The sequence below is a fragment of the Pleurodeles waltl genome, chromosome 6 (assembly GCF_031143425.1).
Source record: "Pleurodeles waltl isolate 20211129_DDA chromosome 6, aPleWal1.hap1.20221129, whole genome shotgun sequence".
NCBI lineage: Eukaryota > Metazoa > Chordata > Amphibia > Caudata > Salamandridae > Pleurodeles > Pleurodeles waltl.
In genome coordinates, this window is record NC_090445.1 from 1,427,067,258 (window position 1) to 1,427,087,559 (window position 20,302).

At 42.7% G+C, this 20,302-nt stretch overlaps 1 protein-coding gene across 7 annotated transcripts in view; it reads right to left on the minus strand.

Moving 5' to 3' along the window:
- KCNMA1 (potassium calcium-activated channel subfamily M alpha 1) overlaps window positions 1-20,302 on the minus strand; it is a 1,226,483-nt gene that overhangs the window by 46,113 nt on the left and 1,160,068 nt on the right. For 5 of the 7 annotated variants that reach the window (XM_069240804.1, XM_069240803.1, XM_069240800.1 and 2 more), the window contains one exon: window positions 7,790-7,818. The exons of the other annotated variants lie outside the window; for them this stretch is intronic. In XM_069240804.1, coding sequence (XP_069096905.1) covers window positions 7,790-7,818 — 29 coding nt within the window. The remainder of the gene's footprint in view (window positions 1-7,789; window positions 7,819-20,302) is intronic. 7 annotated transcript variants of the gene reach the window in all.

Below are 20,302 nucleotides of genomic sequence, written 5' to 3' on the forward strand. Positions count from 1 at the left end.
GAAATTCCAGTATTCGTGACTTTGGAAGGTCTGCACAGGCACTATTGCGATATTCCAACCATAAGAGTTTTAAGATTTTTACTCTATCATTATAAGATTACAATAAGATTATCACTTGTGTCAGCTCAATATGACTACTGACATCTAGGAGGCAGATTAAAGAAAAGTGGCGCTGCACCCAGTGCAGCACCACTTTTCTTGAACCCTTTAGCACCCCCCTACCACCGCCATGTGTGCGCCGTATTTAAAATATGTGCAGGGTAGGGGCCAATAACGGCAACATTTTTGACGCTATTGATGTACTGTTCAGGGTTAGCAGCAACATTTTGGCGCTAACCCTGAACAGTACATAGGGGCCCATTATAAATAATGGTGTGCCATCTTTTAATGCCTGCTCTGAGCAGGCGTTACAAATGGCAAAAATAAATGGCGCAAAGAAATATTTTAGATTTCTTTGGCCCCCCCTAAGAGAGGAACGCCCGCTTGCATACATTAAGCCTAGACCAGGCATATCTCTGGGTTGCATGCATTGCGCCACTTTGTAAATCTGGTGCAACGATTTTGACCTTGTTCGGCCACGTTAGCGTAAAAAAAATGATGCTAATGTGGTGTAAGGAGGCGCTAGGTCCTCTTAAATCTGGGCCCTAGTGTTTAAAGTATTGATCACTGACTTTATCTGTAGACAGAAGATTTCACCACCAAAGATGGTTCCAAGATTTTTCGATTTTATTGACAGAGATAGAACTTGCTTTAGAACCACTGGCTGACAAATGGTAGGGGTCGATTAAAGTTAGGCCCATTGTTGAAGATAATAATGCCTGTTTCAGACCCACTCAGTCAATGGATGTTTTTCTCATCCAGGAGTATATGCGTAACATGCAAATAGTGATATTCATTTTGGTCAAAAGTGCCTCTGCTTAATTGGTGAAGGATCTGGGAATCGTCAGCATACATCTGGAAATGCAGGTGATGACCTTCGATAGATGGAGCCCATAAACATTGAAGCTTTCAATTGGTCTTTTAGCCACTAGGAAGCAAATGTGACTGTAGGCTTAAGTACATATTCACCCATTAAAGAAAGTAATGCATCTCACATCAGTACACTGGTCTACAGAATGTAATCCTCCATGCAAGCCCTCCTTCCCCAAAATAACAGGGAAACCTCTCTGGCCAAAAAGTGAATAAAACAAGTTAGCACATCTCAAGGATAACAATTAAAACCCGATGTGAATGTTTATACTGAAAACACACCAAATGTCCCCTTGTTCATTACCTATGTCCGTCCTTTGTCTACACTTGAGGGCATCAGCTCAAACATTTTCTTTATTGCACGGCTGTGCCACTGCAATACATTTTTCCCACTGACAGACTCACTTTAATTAGTTGATATATAGGAGGTCATTGGAATCAAGGAATGTTTTTCCTGTGCCTCCCACTGTAGGGACGTCACGCCCAACCAGGCATGTGTACAGTATTTAGGGCCTCAACCCCCCCCCCCATGCACAGATGTTGTGTTGGTGCATGCTTTCACTGGGACCGTGACGAAACACTTAAATACGTCAATCAGTCAGTGGTTTATGGGCCTAGAAAATGCTCCAGTACAAAAGAAGAGGGTTGGAAGAAAAAGGGTTTGAGGTGGGACAGAAGACCTCAGGGATCACCAATTTCTGGATTTTAGAAGGAGGGTCAACTGACTTACCTTGGTAGCTTAACTTTGGGGATCGCCCAGAGTCACTAGTACAGTATGATAACACCATTCATCAAAAATAATCGGAGAGGACAGTTTAATCTTTGGTTTATTTACAAAATCTCTTTGGCTCTCTGCATCCTATTTTGGAAACCCTTTTCTCCTGGCAACACGAGAATTCTCATGCGCCAAATGAGTACTACTGCTGCCCAATGCTCTCTTTCCATGTTCAAGCCTGTGGCTCTTAACATGTTTCAGATGGAGCTAAAAGGTCTCAGCAGAGCAGCTCTAGCAGGACTCCACTCCAGCACTAACTGCAAGGGACAGCTTCTCAGGGTTGGAGCCAGAATCTGAGATGGGGATGCTTGACCAATGGACACATCCAGTAACCGTCTGACTTGAGCCATTGATCAGTACTTCCCATTCTTTCCTTGCTTACTGAAGATGTCAGGACCTGGCCTGGGGAGACTAGGCCACCCAAATGAACCTACAGCCACCCTGCCCAAGTATTTTTAGGGGTGCTTTAGGGGTGGTTGTAGATTAAGGGGTACATTTACAAGCTTTTGGCATAGGACAGTGCTGCAAGCTTTCTTCCTGCACTGCCCTGCGTCAAAAGAAAAGGTAAGGAATGCACTGCATCCATGGTGCAAGGGTGCCTGCGCTGCGGGGATGATTGGTTTTGTGCAGGAAGGGACAACTTCCTGCACAAAAACAATCATGGGAGTCACTTTTCTCTTTCTATGTTTGCTGCAGAATGCAGCACACACAGAGAAAGGAAAAAACAAGGAGAAATAAAGGTATTTCTCCTGGTTGCACCTCCCGTACACAGCAACTGGGGAGGGGGTAGGCTCTTGACGCCATGTACTGCCTCCCTGTCCCAGGATAAGTAAATGCAGTGACTAGTGCAGTGTTGACTCAGACCTTTTTCACAAGGAATGAAAAGCCATGCAGGGTAGCTTTACGTGGCCTTGTAAATATGACCCTCTAGTGTGCAGCGCAAAGGGCCTTGTAAATATGCCCTATGTCTCTTAAAAAGCTACATGACTTCCACATCAGGTTATTTTTGGATGAGAACAATGTCTGTTAGGGTCTTTGCTATGTTGGGGGGGGGGGCTGACCTGTTTTACCTTTGGGCACCTGGCTGCATAGTAATTTACTTTCAAAAGCGTGCAGGCTGTGTTTGAAAACTAGGTGCAGGATTATAATTTTGAAAATGGTCTATTTTGAAGGATTTTAGAATTTCAAGTTTTAAAACTCCCAAAGCCTCAATGAAACTTCACTTTGAAAAGTTAAACCTTTGACTGTATTATTTGTAATGCATAAATAACATCCTATAGGGAAACCTATGCGATCTTGTAACAGTCTCGGGCCATAAATGTTAGGTGGCTATTCTTACCCAGGATCCAAACCATGTTGGAGCACTATGTTCAGAGAAGGGGACTCTATTAAACTTTTCAGGCATTCTTCATCACAAGTCAATCTAGGGTTTTCTAAGTGTATGTTACCTGCACAATTATGCAGTTTGCACATGTGTACATCGCATACACACACACATATCCACACACGCACACATGCACACAGAGACAAGGGTCATGATGCTCTTTCTCGATCAAGGATTTACCACCATCAGCAGTGATGCCCAGAGTATTCGACTTCTTGACCAGAACTCTACACTCTAAATAATTTTCAAGGTGATGCTTCCTCATGCATAGAATAACCATATGCCACTAGTTGATATGAAATCAAAGAATCCCATGCTTTCCAGGGGAATGGCTCTTAACTGAACCTGCTCGGCAGGAGAGGAGAAATTGTCCATACCAGTGAAGGACAGACTGATGATGAAAGAAGGTCATATATGAAACATGATCCCAATTTTCATCTCCTTCAGAAAGTAGGTAGAATATATTGATTATGTTATGTAAAACAAATAACCAGAATGTTTCTCTCCCCCAGCACCAAACCAAAACGATGTCTTCCGAAAGGCAGTAATACATAAGGGTGAAAGAGCATAGCTCAGTTCATGAGGGTTCAATCATTTGAAATGCAGAGGAAATTTTCAAAGAAACTGGTGAGCCACTGGGAGGAATTCCGTGTACTGACTATAATTTTTATATAATGAAGGCTCTGTTTATCTGACTTTGGAAGAGAATCAAAACCATTATTTATCTCAGTACATTCTTAGGCATAGTCCAAAACCTGCTGAGTGGCTTGCAACCTGCCCAAAGAAGGCATTTAGGCAACCTGCAGGGTACGAACTGCTATAGAAAGGTACTTGCAAAGCAGAAGTCTTTTATCATGTGGAGATGGCAGCCAGGGACGGCCCCAGGAGATGACTATTCGTAGGAATGCTTGGCTACATTCTTTCTAATTCTTCATGACATCGTAAGTGAAAGTCCAAAATCTACTTTTGGATGTGAAATTCTTCTTCTCGTTCACTACAGATGAAGTCCTTACTGAACGCAAGGAGAGAGTGATGGCAAATACACTCCTTAACTTTCTAATCTCATCTTAGCTCTATTCCAAATGAAGCCACAGGGGAAGTAATACAAGGAGAGAACACACACAGATAAGGCTCCTTAGAACAGGTCTGTAGTAGACAAATGGAGCCTCCAAAGAATTATTAGGCTCCACTGTGGCCATAGATTCAAATGAGCACAATGGACCCTGCTAGTTATCAGAGAGTAGAGAACCTAGGGGTAGATTTACAAGGCCCTTGTGCCACCGGAACGTCACTTTTTGCGATGCTCTGGTTGTGTTGTGAAGTGTGCCACATTTACAAGGCAGAGCTGAGCCACTTTTTGTGACCTAAAGTTACCTTGTAAATATGGGCCATTCCAAAGCAGTTTTCTGTGTCAGAGGGGCATGCAATGGGTGTTGCTGTGGGCGTTCCACCACAACACAAATTGCTTTTGACACTGCCCCAGATTTACAAGAAGTCCGAAATCTGTGGAAGCACCAAAAACTAGCGCCAACCCAGGGGTGGTGTTAGCATGGCACAATGAGAACGAATACTTTTATTCATCCTCGTTTTTTCTTTTTCCATGTGTGCTGCATTCTGGAGCACACATAGAAAGAGCAAAAGGCCATAAATGATTGTTTATGTGCAAGAAGAGACAACTTCCTGCACATAAACAATCATTCAAAAATAACGATTTGGTACCTCTATGTGTGCTGCGTTCTGCAGCAGACATAGAAATGGCAAATTGCCATTGTAGATTGTGTGCAGGAAGGAACACCTTCCTGCACATACCAAATCAATCCCCTCAAGGCAGACACCCTTGCACTATGGTGCAAGAATGCTTGCATTGGCAGCTAAATTTACTTCTGTCACAGGGGGAAACACAGTGGTGCATCATTATTAGTAAATACAGCGCATCCCTGCGTTTCTAAAGTGTACGCAGCAGGGCACTGCACATTTTGTTGTGCCACTTTTTAGTAAATCTGGCCCATATAGTGACTTTAGCTGGGTCCATTATTGAGTAAAAGATGAACTACTTTAATGCACTGTTTAGTGGGATTTCCCTAACAACTGATACATCATTTCTTGAAACAAATTTATAACCCTGCTGTAGAAGCTGTTGCTGGAGTTTGTTGTAGCCAGCACATTGTCACCAAATTTAACCAAACTGCATTGGTTAACTATCATCAAGACAATAGAGGCGAAGTGAACACATTTAGCTCACAAAGCTTTACTAAGAAGAGGTCAAATTTCTTGTTAAAATAGGTAATTTCATGTTACAGCTCAACACAGCCTATAATACTTGCTGAACTTTGATTTCTAAATCAGAATCGCCTTCACAAATCTTCCTTTGGTTGAAGATCATTTTCAGTCAAAGAAGCCAAACTCTGTAATAAATTGCAGCTGACGATAAGTGAGGAGAAAAACTCCTTTATTTTTGTTGAAAACACTAAAAACCTTTTGGTCCCCATTTAATAGGTTGTGACCGAGGATAAAAGTGATATTGTTAGTAAACCAATCACTCAGACACCATCTTCCGATGACATTCAGGCATATGATGTCCTCCTGGAAATTAAGGGCCTCATTTACAAGGTTTGTGGCATGTGGCAGCACAGAAAGTGGCTTGCTGTGCTGCCCTGTCATTGCCTTATTGGGAGGGCATGGTCTCTTAAGGGCATATTTATGGGAGGTATGCACCGCCGGAGCATCACTTTTTTTATGCTATGGTAGCGCAAGCCTCTCACCCATATCTATGAGGCCAAGCAAAGGCACTTTGCGTGTCTTTTCATAGCCTTATAGATACAGTGTAAGGCAAGTCAGTGCAAGTCACTGCACTGCCTTACTCTGCAGCAGGTGGGCGTTCCATGGGCATTGCTATGGAATTTTCCACACAACACCCATGGATTTTGACACTGCCCCAGATTTACCTAATGACGTAAATCTGTGACAGCGCCAAAACCTTACGCCTCCACAGAGCAGGCGTATCTAGGAGAAATATTTTATTTCTCCTTGTTTTTTCCTCTTTCCATGTGTGCTGCAGAGAAAGAGGAAAACACCTCTCTGGATTGTTTTTGTGCAAGGTGTCCCTTCCTGCACAAACACAATTCTGCATGCACAACAGACACCCTTGCCCCATGGTGCAAGGGTGCCTTTGTTGGCTCTAGGCAGCAAATTGTGGGCCGGGGCAGGGAGAAAGGACAGGAATGTACCATATTTCATAAATATGGTGCATTCCTGCCCTTTCACTGTGGTGTAGAGCAGAACAGCAAGAATACTTGTGGGCCTGCCTTACGCCAATTGCCCATAAATATGGGCCTTGGTGTTTATCATAGGTTGGCAAGTTTCGTATGAATGGCATTTGTGGCATTTGAATTTTCAGCTCATTTTGTTATACGGGCACGAAGAGCAGATAAAATAAATTGTTCGCTGATCAACCAAGTACTGGCATCACAATTCCCTCACCCACTCCATTACAGATATTTATTGTGCAATGTAGGACACAACTCCACTCCCTTGCAACTAATTCTCTGGAAACATTGTTTCCTCTGTCTATCTTGTATCCTGTCTTTGTTTTGACATGCACAACGTCCAAGGTCAGCATCACACGGAAATCATAGCTTGAATCTGGTCACCAGTCTCATTTGGCTCCCCTTACCTCTTCACTTTCACTGTTGCATCTTTCTGTTGATGACGCCATGCAACCTAATGAGGATAAGTACAAGGTAGACCACAAAAAGTCTCCGGTGCATTACTTGACGGGATATTATCCTGCTTGTTAAAACCCTCGGCCCTTACTCAGTTCGGTGAGTTTACTGAATGGTGCAGGATACTCCAGATTTGAGATATGTAATTCAGTGTCTTTGCTAGGGTAAAATGTTCCAGTGGTCCCGTAAAATGCAGTGGTCAGACTTACGTGGATGGAACAGCTGCACCACCACCAGAACTTACCTTACTCGATTGTGCACCTCAGCTACAGGAGACAGGACCCCTAAAACCAAACCTACAGTGTGAAAGTGATCAGCCAACAGCATCTTTACTGCTGACTGAACCACCATTTCCTCACTCATGCTTACTAATGTGGGCAGCACAATGGGCTAAATATAAAGCATGTGCCTAGAAAATAAACTGCAACAATCATGAACATGTGCTCCACAAACCTCCATTCCACCACCCCACCACAGCCCAGATTGATCAGTGAAAGAAAGCCACATATTTTAAATTAGACATGAAACATATAGGAACACACAGGGTGATGATGACCGGGGCAAGGTGAAGCTGGCATCAGCCACTGGGTACCTGACCTTACACAGAGGACAAGACATTATCAAAATGACAGACTGTTCACATGCAACGAAGAGCAAGCCAAAATGACAGAGGATGGCTGAAGAAACTGCAACAGCAGAGCAGAAGCAACGGAAGCCAGAGCGCTCTGGCCCAGGACAGAAAGCAAACCAAAAAAATAAATTACAGCTATAACTAGAGGTAAAACTAGAACACAGAGCAACCACAAAAACCAAATCCATCACCGGAGAAAAGAAGTCTTTTTTAAGATTTTAATTTTCAAAGGTTTTCAAAAAAAGACAAAATTATAGAAGGAAACCTGAGAGCAGTGGCAGGTCATGCAGAACCAGTAATACTCGTACCTGAGCCCATTCTATTCGTCCGTGTAGCACTTTAGAGAGAGAAGTAAGCTGCATAAGTTGGGTTTCACGCCTTTTTCCCCATTGGTCACAGTACCCCAGGAGCACTTTTGCTGACGAGCCAGGAGGTTCAGGGGCAGAGAGCACAACACAAGAGCAATCTGTGTAAAGAGACGAGGTCAGGGCCTCAATCTGTCCCAGCTGTAGCATTAAATGGCAGGAGCAGCTCACTCAGTAGCTCCACGCGTCTTACTCTTTAAAGGGACATCACCTGCACTTCTCTGTACAATTTCTACGTCACTAAGGCCCATATTTATGCCTTTTTTTGCGCTGCTTTGACGCAAAAGCGGCGCAAACTTGGAAAATACAATTGTATTTTGTAAGTTTGCGCCGCTTTTGCATCAAAAAGCAACGCAAATGCGGCGCTAAAAAAGTATAAATATGGGCCTAAGTCCCTAATGGGACATCCTAGACTTTACCTTAAACTTTCAGTGGAAAACCACCAACTCTTCTTTGGGGGGCTCCTTAACGCTTCATGGTCTGCACAAAGCACTTCACAGAAGGACTATTATTTTTACAGTGAGCCGGTACTGTACCTTTCTCAGCAGAACTCATCATTTAGTGGCCCAGTACTTCTCAGCAAGCTCGTTATACTTTTAATTGAACACTATTTGTCCTGCGGTTTTAATGGGACCCTTAAAGCACTTTCTTTACGACCAGCACTTCCACGTTCAGTTTGCCACCTGTACTCACAGGACACTCTTCCCTCTTTGCAGTGCAATGGAGGCTTATTCTGGAAATTCGCAGTCCTTAATTTATGTTGGTGGCTTCTGGTGCGGAGTACCAGCACTTATTTTTGAGGGCCGGCACTTATTTTTTTGCTTCAACCATTTACAGAGAGCGAAAGACTCATATGGAAAGACGGAGGAAGAGAAAAACGAAAAAGTATAACAAAGGGAGAAAGGAGAAGCAGCAAGAATGAGCTGACGGGGAAGGGAGTGACCGTAAATGGATTAAAAAAGCCTGAGATGGCTTCAGGTTTACGCTGCCTCAGTATTCTGTGCTTGCACATTTAATTGCAGAAGCCACTTGTTTCGGAGGAGAGCTTTCGTCACCGGCACCTTTTTACTTACAGTTTAAGCACTGGAAATACCTGTAGGCATGGCTTTTTACTTTGTCTAAGAAGATGGCCTTTTCAGCCTGTTTCGTCGTTGTCTCGAAGCTTTCACTAAAATCTGGTGTCTAATGCATTAATCTGCATGAAGAAGGCAGAAGCTATTTTGGGTGCTGGTATTTTCAAACTCCTATAAATAAATGAACAAAACGGCCCATCTTTCATAATTTTTTCACGCAGCAAACCACAACAAGCTACCTTGCTGTGATGAGTGCAAGGGCAGGAATACACTGTTTTTAACATTATACAGCACATTCCTGTCCTTTCCTAGTGCTGCCTACCACCAACTCAGGCAGCCTTGCATCATGTTGTAAGGGTGCCTGCACTGTAGGCAGGATTGTTTTTGCGCAGGATGAGACACCTTCCGCACAGCAATCCTCAGAGGCATTTTTCTTTTTGGTAAATTTGCTGCAGAATGCAGCACACATAGAAGTGGAAAATACAAGGAGAGATGAAGATATTTTTCTTTGTTGCACCTCACCTGGAGAGGTGTAGCATTCTGATGCATTCTTCAGGCCTACCACTAATGGTAAATCTGGTGATGTGCCAAAATCCATGGGTGGGTGCATAGGAACACCCACGCTCGACCAATGTAATGCCTCCCTGAGGCAGGGTAATGCAAGGCAGCCATTTGCACTGCCTTGCATTACTCCAGATTTATCATACCATGCAGGGCCACACACGGTGGCTTTGCATGTCTGGATAAATTTCACTTAAGGTTTAGCATCGCCCTTGAGCACGGTTGTGTGGCATAGGGTGAAGCAAAACCTAGATAAATCTGGTCCAAAATGCTTACTACTTAAGAGTGCTTGATGACCATGAGACTATCCAGCCAACCCCTGAAAACAGGTAGTATGTTGTTGACTCATGACTTTGTGCCTCTACCACCTAGTGCCATGTTACTAGAGGCTCTGTGGTAAGGATTCTGCTACGGATTTGGACCTCGAGTGCGGCTAAGGTCCATCAAGTTTTAAAGCCAGCTCCTTCCACACTGCCTGGGGTACTTGCTTTTCTCTGGCCCTTGCTTCTCTGGCTTCTGTGCCATTAGAGGTTCATTGACGGAGAGCAAAAGCAATATTAACAGCCAAACTGCAAGGAGCAGATGGGTCAAAACTGGTACTCATGACGGCTTGTTTGGGTCAGGGAATGGGAACCCAGTGGTGTTTATACTCTTACTGCACCACCCACTTCTATTCCTTTGCTGGTGCACTCGACTCTGCGGCTGCTCCGGCAATCCTGTTGCGGGAGGCTCTCTGAAAGAAAGCCACTGTGCAAACCACTTGCAGCAGTACGTAAAGCAAGACATGTCTATTTTTGTAACTTTCTGTTGTGATTTTTCTGGAGCGTTTCATTGAGCTGTTGTTATGTTGTATGTACCTTTATATTTTACATACTTGCGGTATTTAGTTCATCATTTTGAATTTCACTTGCATAGCATATTATGTCCAAGTTGCATCCTGTTCTATCTGTCACCTAGCTCTCATAGGTCTTGCACGCTTGTGTGACCACCTCTAAGGAGAGGGTAAGAACAAATTGGAGGCAAAAAGGATCTTGCTCTGTCTTGCTGATGATCTGAAGTCTTGGAGCAACCCATCAATCACCTCCAACAGTCATTTATCTCCAAAGCCAACCGATAACGTGGATGAACTGGGGCTTTTCAGTGGCACAGACAACAGGCACTGTGCAGAGCACTCTTTCACATAAGCAGCTTAAAGAAATGCAGCAACTGAAGAACTCCATGTCGTTAGGCATAAGGCAGCAGTGCAAGCTCACCTCTAAACAAAGCCTCTTGTCTTTTTTAGGCCTGGCGTTGGCCAACCCTTTTGTTTTACTCAAATGAAATGCATGATATTTATTGGGGCTTTGAGAAAAAGCCTCTTCATTCATTTGTCTGTTATTCCTTCATCCACATTTTTTTTCCACCCCCTACATGATAAAGCGTGGTGCAGCTGGTCAGCCTGCTTCAGTCAGTGGTTAACTTTACCAGGAGCTACAGTATTTTGCCCTTTTACAATGAGCACATCTAAATAAAAACTACATCCTCTCAGTGCCAAGAGCTACTTTGACGATGTGTGCTTTTTGGAGACCAAAAATATTTTGGCTTCCAGCCAAAGTATTTTTTGGAATGAGGAGAGCTTCCCGAACAATAATTATTTTGCAAATACTTGACAAAACAAAGCAAGCATTGACAAAGCCAAACGACCCGCGGCCAATGTCGGACCTATTGGCTTTGCAGTGTTTGTTGAAGGCAGCTATGGCAGAATCAATCGAAAGGGGGAGGAAGTGTTCAGCTTGCTATAATCACAGGATCAAGAGGTTAGTGGATCTGTTACAGCTGGATGTCACTGTCTTGACCCCTCAAGCCTTCGGCCTTAGTTGATGCTGCCTATCCTTAGATCAGTTAGATGATCACTCTTCCCACCTCCACCACACCAAAGACAGTGGCTTTAAAAACACCTATGCCACACAGTCTACATGACTGCACTAGAGAGTAATGAATTCTAGACACCTAACCTAAACAATATATCAACAAATGAGATGAAAATACGACACTCATTTTGGACTGACACCTACTGTTAACTAGAACCGCTTTTTAATGCTTTTAGTCTACATTCTTTACACAGATGCAGGTTGTGACCCAACAATTTACAGGTGTATGTCGGAATGTCGTTGACAGAAACATCGCCTGACACAAATATTGTGCCCTATTTTTCAAACAATATTTAGGACACAATGTTTTTGTCGGAGGACATTTAGTTCACGATAATATGGTACCAGACCCAATTGACCATACCTGGGATGCTCGCAGTAGAAGTGCTCACAAAAATAGTCGATTTACACAGCAAACCACCCAAAAATGTCATGCTTCAAACAACAACACAAAAGAACGTACGACTTCCAGCTTCCACTGGGAGGCAGAAGGCTGGGTGGATGGTTAGCGGTATAGAACGTCTATACCCGTCAGCCCCAGCCACAAAGTGCTACAAAACAACCAATGGCGCCTGTGGAATGACTCAATGGGACGGTTTGGTCTCACCCCAGCTCAGTCCTTGGCCTATCAGCACAGACATGTTTACACTGTCTCAGGACCATAAATGGCAAACAGGAAGTCGTGAAAAATGGCGGATAGTGTTTATACATCAGTGCGCGTTTGTGAACCTAAATCTTCACATGGACCTCAGTCCACGAAAACTAATGTGTTATGCCTCGTTTAACAGACACTGAATGGACAGCAGGTATGGTGATTACAAGCCGACATTTAAGTACAATTGTAAATAGAAAGCAAAAAGGAAAATAAATATTTCTGTTTAGGGATACACATATTAAAATTATTATTTTTGAAACTTTGGACGTCATTCTGTGCCACATAAAATGTTCAAATATGCAGGACGAAGTCGAGGTGCGGTTAGCCCATTTCCCCAATTGATGCTTCTCTGCAAACCATGAGTTATTGTGGCATTACCTCCCTGAACCATTTTTAAAATTAATTGCTGCAGTGTTCACCAAGGCCACATGACTAGACTGCCCTTTCACTTTGCCACTAGTAGCACTATTAGTGTTACAGACATGTGAATTGTATAATTGAAATATAAATTAATGAACCATTTGTATGTGACCTATGTTATCAAATGAGTGAAACTTCATTTTATGTCCTTGCTGAAACAGGGCATAGACAAAAACCCCGCTGATGTGTAAGAACTATTATGCCCCTCATCATGAGTTGTGCAAAGTGGTACTTCTGCGGGAAATACCATACCACACGGTTCTGTGTTTTACGAAGTGCTGCAACGCACCCTATAAAACCCAACGAGTTTCACTGCGTAGATCCAGTGTGGAAAGATTCGGGAACCCCATGTTATAATACAGCCCAAGTCCTGATCCCATGTTTTCGCCAATTTCGAACCCAGAAACTTATAATAGGAAGATAACTGGGTTGAAGTTTGGGGCCAAAATAGTAACTCAAGTGCAGGTATGTCCATAGCCACTTACTAAATCTTGGGGGCCTATTTGCAAGCCCCTCCTACCGCCTTGCGCTGCCCTAACGTCATTTTTAATACACCAATGCAACTTTAATACTCCATAGCAGCTTTAAGGACGCCATTCCCCCACGCTATATTTACAAAGTGGAGCCGATGCATACATAGCGCCACTTTGTACCCCTTGCGCCACCTACGATTTTGTAAGGGGAGGGGGCATTTCCCCAAGGGGAGGCCTGAAAAAATGGCCCAGTGAAATTTACAAGGTCTCACTGCTCCATTTTTTTCTGTCATTTAAGGCCGGCATTAAAGTGACGCTCCTGTATTGGCCTATGGGCCTCCCTGTGCTTTTGCTGCACTCGCGCCAACATTTTTGGTGCTAGTGCAGCAAAGCGCCACAACAGCGTCAAAACTGTTTACACTGTTGTGGTAATGACCACCATGGTCCCCACACTGTAAATATGGCACAACCATGGTGTGGTTAGGGGTGCAGAGGGGGACACAAAAAGTGGCACAACGAGACCGATGCACCACTTTCTTGTAAATCTGCCCCTTAATTTGGTAACAGCTGAAATTGCATTGAAGCAATTGTTTGTGATGTGAGAAATAAGTCAGACTAGACTGGCGTGTAAGCGACTGGTGGATTTGGTTAATGAGCAAGGCTCCACTTAAGTGACCACTGATTTAGAAACAAGTGAGATTCCATTGAATTGTGAGTTTTATAATGCTGCAGAGTGTGATCTCATTACAGTTTATGTAAGATTAAATGAAGTGTAAGAGACCTGAGGCCAGATGTATCAAACCGTTTTACCCATTCTGTGTCTATGGGAAAATGTGCTCGTACATATGGCCCCTGTTTCCTACCTTTCGCCAAAGTTATGGAATTCTTTTTCAATGCATATTCCCAGTTTGAGGATTCTTGCTTTTTCCAAAGACCCTCAAAACGATTTTCTTTACATTAGCCATTTACTAAATGTTATTATTACTTTGTGCATTCCCAGTATACCATTGCATTCAGGATGCCGGGGCTCCTTCTGAGGTTACTGCTATGCTTTAGACATCATCCTCATTCATTTACATATCCTTGGGTGTGAGTTCAAGCAGATGGTTAGCACCTGAAACCAGTAGTGTTGGATTTTGATCGTATCATTAGACAGGACAAAAGTAAAGCATGTTATAACCATTCTTAAGTTATGCCTTTAACCTGTCAAATTATAATACACGGTTTGCATCGACTCTGACTTTGAAGATATGTAGAAATACTGGCTGTCTTTCAGTTGTCTGGTAGATAACAGTAGGCTGTTCTTGTACCACAGTGTCTCTACGTGCTTACAATAAACATGTATTTTAGTTTACATGAAGTGCTGAGAAAAGAGCATTTTCATTGACAGAACAAAGAAACCTTCAGTGCTTGAGACAGACGGAGTATTCAAGCTCCAAGTCTGTGGATAAAAGACACATATCTTGTGGCAGGAAGAAAATTAGGTTTTGGAGTCAGTCCCGTGTGAATGGTTGCATCTTGAGTTACTTGTTCAACAGACACATGCCAATGGTGGACATAACTCTACTGAATGGTTCCTGACCAAGAAATACAGAAAATGTATCTTTGTCAGAGGCTTCATGTTCCTGGCTTTCGTCTTCTTCCAGTAGAATCTGTTGAGGTGGTTGTTAATTGAGACACCAGGTTATTAGAGAGATTGTGGATACATTGTCTTGTTAACCAGAGGCTGAAGAAACCTAGTTTTCATTGACAAAGATGCTATTGACAAGACTGACCTAGGAGACCCAGTCACTGATAATGTGGATTTCTTGATTGTTGACTATACTGGTGTCTTCTGGTTGCAGATAAGGAGGGAGCTGTCTTCATCATCGACAAGGATAGGATTTTTGCAGAGATCTTGGTAGCTGAGGCGATCTGTTGCAATGATATGCTCTATCAAGTTGTCCTTACTGACACTGCTGTTGATAGGACTGGCGTAGATGGCACGGCCATTGACAACGTTGAGGTTTTTGTATTGATGAAATGGTTATCCATAAGATCCTCTGCTCACAGATGAAGAAGAGGCTGTGATCAGAGATGGTATTATCGATGAAGCACTCGGCTACACAAGGATCAGTGTCTATGATCCTGCCGATAAGTGTGCTGTGAAAGACTTACTCGCTGATGAAAAACTTGCTAATAAAGCAGTAGTGCTTGGTCAAGGATTCTATGTTGACAATAAAACCTTTACTCATGATGTTTTCGTTGACATCTGGGCTGTACTTCAGGCAGCACAGTCTATTTTGTTATTTTGCTTTTCTCACAGAAAAGGAGGGTTATCAAACAGGCCAGGGAATGATTTACACAGTGAACCACAGTTTAATTTATAAACTTTCACCCTTCAATACCCACATGGTAGAGCATCAACTTGTTTACAACTATGTTCCTTTTTGATTCAGGACCAGGAGAACCAGTTATGACAAATGTTCCAGTGGAAGCATCTTGACCCACCTAACGATATACAGCTTTTCTGGGTACCCAGGAAGGAGGCATTTGAGTGTGGGGATTCCCAAATGAGAAAGGTATGAAAGTAGAAGTCTTTGATCGATGATTTAAGCAGCAAGCACCAAGATGCATCGGATTCTATATTCAGATGCTTGTAAAGGAGCACAGTTCCGTCAAGTAATCCCAATCACATTAGGTGTACAGTGGAAAATCTGAGGCACAGTTTCCTCCGTGAGGTTAAAGTCCTAAGCCTCTCAACCTCATTAGCTCCAGTGAAAGCCCTAACAATTAATTTAATAAGCTGCAAACACTAATGTATTAATACTGCGATGTATAATATTTTACTTTGGGTTCCAACCTGATGATAGGGAATAATTAAAAGCATTTGACTTTATTAAATATGCAACGTTGGAGAACCAATTCTTGCTTCCAAAGTGAGGTCTGCTGTCCTCTGTAGGATATTGGGATAAATAGAGCATACCTCTATCCACCTGGATGAGCTTTACAAGACTCACCAAGACAAAGGCCTCTGCTGCAGGCTTTAACCAGAGCCACTCACTGTGAGATTTCCTCTAAGCAAGAATCGGTCATCCATTTAAAAAGGACTATATGTTTTGTTTATGTAATGGGGCTTTCAATACTGATAAAGCAATCATTCTCCTTAGAAACTTGGTGTATATCACAGTGTTGTCAGGTGGTGAGAGGTGACAGAAAGGTATACTCAGGTTGGGAGTATCGTAAAACCATTGACCTGGCTGGACTGGACCTCTAAGGGCTCCAAAGGCTCTAAAGTTCTTAGGTTCCGGCTCCTCCTGAGAAAAATAATGCAAAAGGCATGCCATCAGAGACTCTTGCTTTGTCATCATCGAAGCACCTTCCAGATCCCATTTAAGATGGGCAATGCCAATATATTCCTTGACATCATGGTGGACAAAACTAGATGAATAGAAGATTGTGTTAAAAAATGGCAAACCTCCAATGGCGAAAGGAGAGTGTGAGGACTTTGAGGACAGTAACATGAAAGATTTTGAGGTCAAACAATACCAATCAGTATCACAGCCTTCAGTGTCAAAGTGTAGGGATAGAACTGTCTGAGTCATGGTATCGAGAGTGGCCTTTTTTTTTACTTTGGAAATGGAGTCATTACTTCCATCCATACGTTATGCCTGTTCTCTCTCCAACAACCCAGTGGGGCCTCTTACCCTAAACATCTTAATTTCCTGCTGTATTTCCAGATCAGATATTAGTGTCTGTCCTTGAACTACTGTTAGAAATAGGGAGCTCTCTGGAGTAGGTGTTATTGCTGCGTTTTCAGGTTGCAGGTCTTCTGTTTGAATGTAATCTGTTAAGCAAAAAAATATGTATGGATGCAATGTATGCCTATTAATGTATACTGAACGCCTGAGCACATTTTATGAGTGTTTGTGCATTTGCCCTGACTAGCTAGGCTTGCGTAGCCAACGTCTGGACTTGTCTTGGTTTGTTTGTGCGTGTTTTAAGCCAGTATCTGCATTTTATGTAATTGCTGGGTATGTGTTATGTGTGGTTGTGTACATTATGTATTGACTGCTTACAGAATATGTGCTATGAATGTTTGAACATATCACACAATGACTGTATATTTGCTGTGTAGGTTTGTGCATGTCACGTAATGGTTGGGTATACACTAATCATGTCTGTGCACATGTGTGTAATTGATGGGAATGTGCAATGCATGGCTGTGCATACTGCATCATCGGTGGATATAAGCTGAGCAGGGGTTCAGCTTGGTCAGTAAGATTGGGGGGCAGTGAGCTTCATATTTACTGACAATCAGGCTGGCAAATAATGTTAAAATACATTATATGGCAAGCAGGGTGCATGAGAGGGGCTTAAGAGGCTGTGGAAAGGCAGAAGTATGCAAAATGGTAGAAGTACTGAGAGAAACACAATATTTTGTAAAATAATGAACATTTTTTAGGGCTTTCAAAACATAGATGAGAGAGGGTGTGTGTATTTTTTGCTAGTGTGTGTGTGTGCACATGTGTGCATAAATGCTAGGTGAAATCCGACAGACACCTTACCATACCCGACTGAAAGCAACTGTACCCAGCTGTTCTTCAGAAAATACATTTATTAGGAGAGAGTAATGTCCCACAAAACCCTCTCAACCTACACCCTGATACTGTGTGTATTTGTACATATTGTTTGTGGCTGGGCATTAGTATTCCTGTCTGCATATATGTATGTAATTACTGGTTATATTCTGTGCATGTCTACATATGTAAAGACTCGGTATGTGCTATAATGTCTGTGCATATGTAAGTAGAGGCCAAGTCTGTAGAATGCATGTCTATGCATATGTAGGGTTGTCTATGCTTATCTACAAACTGACACAGCTCTGTATTAAACAAGGTTGGACCTAACCTTTAAGAAACAAGGGGCCAGGTTGACACGGCCCTAGCGCCTCTTAGCGTCATACTAGAGTCATTTCTTTACGTTAAGTGGCATTAAGGAGGCCATTCTCCTTTGCCATATTTACAAAGTGGCGCAATGCTAGCATTGAACCACTTTGTACCCCCTTGCGCCACATTATACCTGCGCCAGGTATAATGTATGCAAGGGGGCATTCCCATGCAGGGAGGCCACAAAAAATGGCGCAGTAAAATCTACAAGATTTCACTGCAACATTTTTTCCGTCATTTTTAATGCCAGCTCAGGGCAGACATTAAAGTGACGGGTCCATAGTAGCCTATGGGCCTCCCTAGTGCTTTGCTGCACTAGCGCCATAATTTATGGTGCTAATCCAGCATAACGCCACAATAGCGTCATAAACTATGATGCTATTGTGGAAACGAGCACCATGGTGATCCGTATTGTAAATACGGCGCACACATGGTGCCGTTAGGGGGGTGCAGGGGGTGCTGGAAAAGTGGCGCATCAAAGCTGATGCGCCACTTTCTTGTAAATCTGGTCCAAGGTGTGAAAATGAAGCTCTGTAATGCACCCCTAGAGACCCAACATTTACTGCCATGGTTGATACGTAAACGTATTTATTCTGTCCATTAGATGCCTAATTCTCCTTTTGAAAGATTGAAATGCCTTTTGAAGACAAGGCTTTTTGTTAAAGAGACTTAAATTCAATATTTATTATGCGCACAGCTTCCCATCTGAATGACTGGAGCTTTTCATGTGGCAGCAGAAACAGGCAGTATGATATGTTAGAATGCAATTAGAGACTTTTTGCTTAGACAAAATTGCATCAGATTCATAGCCCGAAGCCTGGAAAATGTCAGTATATTGCATTCAAAGAGGCTGTATATTACAAACAATGCTTCGGATGGTTGCATTAATTTTTAGTGTGTCTGATGGCAGAGATGTGAGGGCTATATTTTTCAGAGGCTGCGTGTGCATTGATTTAGAGTTTGGCAGACGGGTTACTCTGTTACAAATATGACAGATATCCTGTGTGTCGTATTGCAAGTGCATTATATCGTATGGTACTTGTAATAAGGCAGGTGGGAAATACTGTGGCGGACACCCAATCGTCTTATTACAAGTGCATTACAGCCTATGGTCGTTGTGATAAGGGGGACAGGATATTCATCTTGTTTGTGATGGAGTAACCCATCCGCCAAACTCTCAATTGAGCCCTTGCTATGCAACGTGGCAACTTCTCATTAGCCTTCCCCAGTGTCCACATACACCAGAGCATGGAAGGGGAGATTCCAGTGGTCCCATCCTGGCCTTTTATAATATTTGCTGAATTTGAATACAATGAACAATAATGAATGCAGGTGGCAGCTATGTTTCTGGGCCACAGTGATACTACTTATTTTTCTAGCCATGGCATTTGTGCCATTCTTTGGACAGCCCATTCAACGTGAATAAACCGCTACTTTTAAGTTGAGGTGGCACCCAAAGACAAACCCTACTGGGGGTGTACTTCTTTAATGGTTCTGAAGCACGTGGCAGGGAGGGGTTTCTTGAAATTAAAGTAATAAACAGCTCTTTTTAGGCTTGAAGCGCCAAGGCTTTGTGCCACACATTGAAATGGGACATCTTGGGCAGGTCATCTTGAACCATCATTTTTTACTGATATCAAGTTCTCCGAAATATTATTGCATAATATCCATTTAAGTCAATTAAAGAAGTCAAATGCTATCTTCCTGACAGACCATGGCAAAATCTAAATAATGCTGGCTCAATATTGCACATTACCTTGTTTTGCATATTTTTTTCCCTCACGATATTGGTTTGCACAGAAAATGTCTCACACACAGAAAACATATCTCACCTAGAAACACTTTCTGCTGGAGCCAATCACCTCAACGTATATTGGTTGACGTCATGTGAAGTATATACGCAAAGCATGTACATGCACTCACGTGGAAATGTCTAGTGAGTTACTGGCAAATAACATTTCACTCAAAACGGGTAATTTTGTAAAATTTCTGTGATATTTCACAAAGTTAAAAATAGAATTTTGCACACTCCTATTCTATGACCTAAGGTAGTGAAATAGCCACCTCGATGAGTGATGGTGACATGCTGTTCCGTAGGCCTACTTGGGTGCCCTTTGCATAGTGCAGAAAGACTCCTCTTATTATGCTGTTGTCCCAATTACATTTGAAGCTACAGAATAAATGACTTAGGGATCCATTATGTGACGCTTGCACACTTTGTTTAGTAGTCTCATTTGTGAGAAACAAAACATGAGTAACAGAAAGCGGTGGGAGTTTCATGAAAAGGGCAATAAGGCACACTGGCGCTAGTACTCCCTGTGGGGTTTGTCCAAAAAAGAGTAATCCCCTGAAAAAAGTGTGGATGGAGACTGGGACTATAGTAAAAAGCAGCACAAATGTTTCCACAGACTCGATGCAGTGTAAAGGGTTATTTGA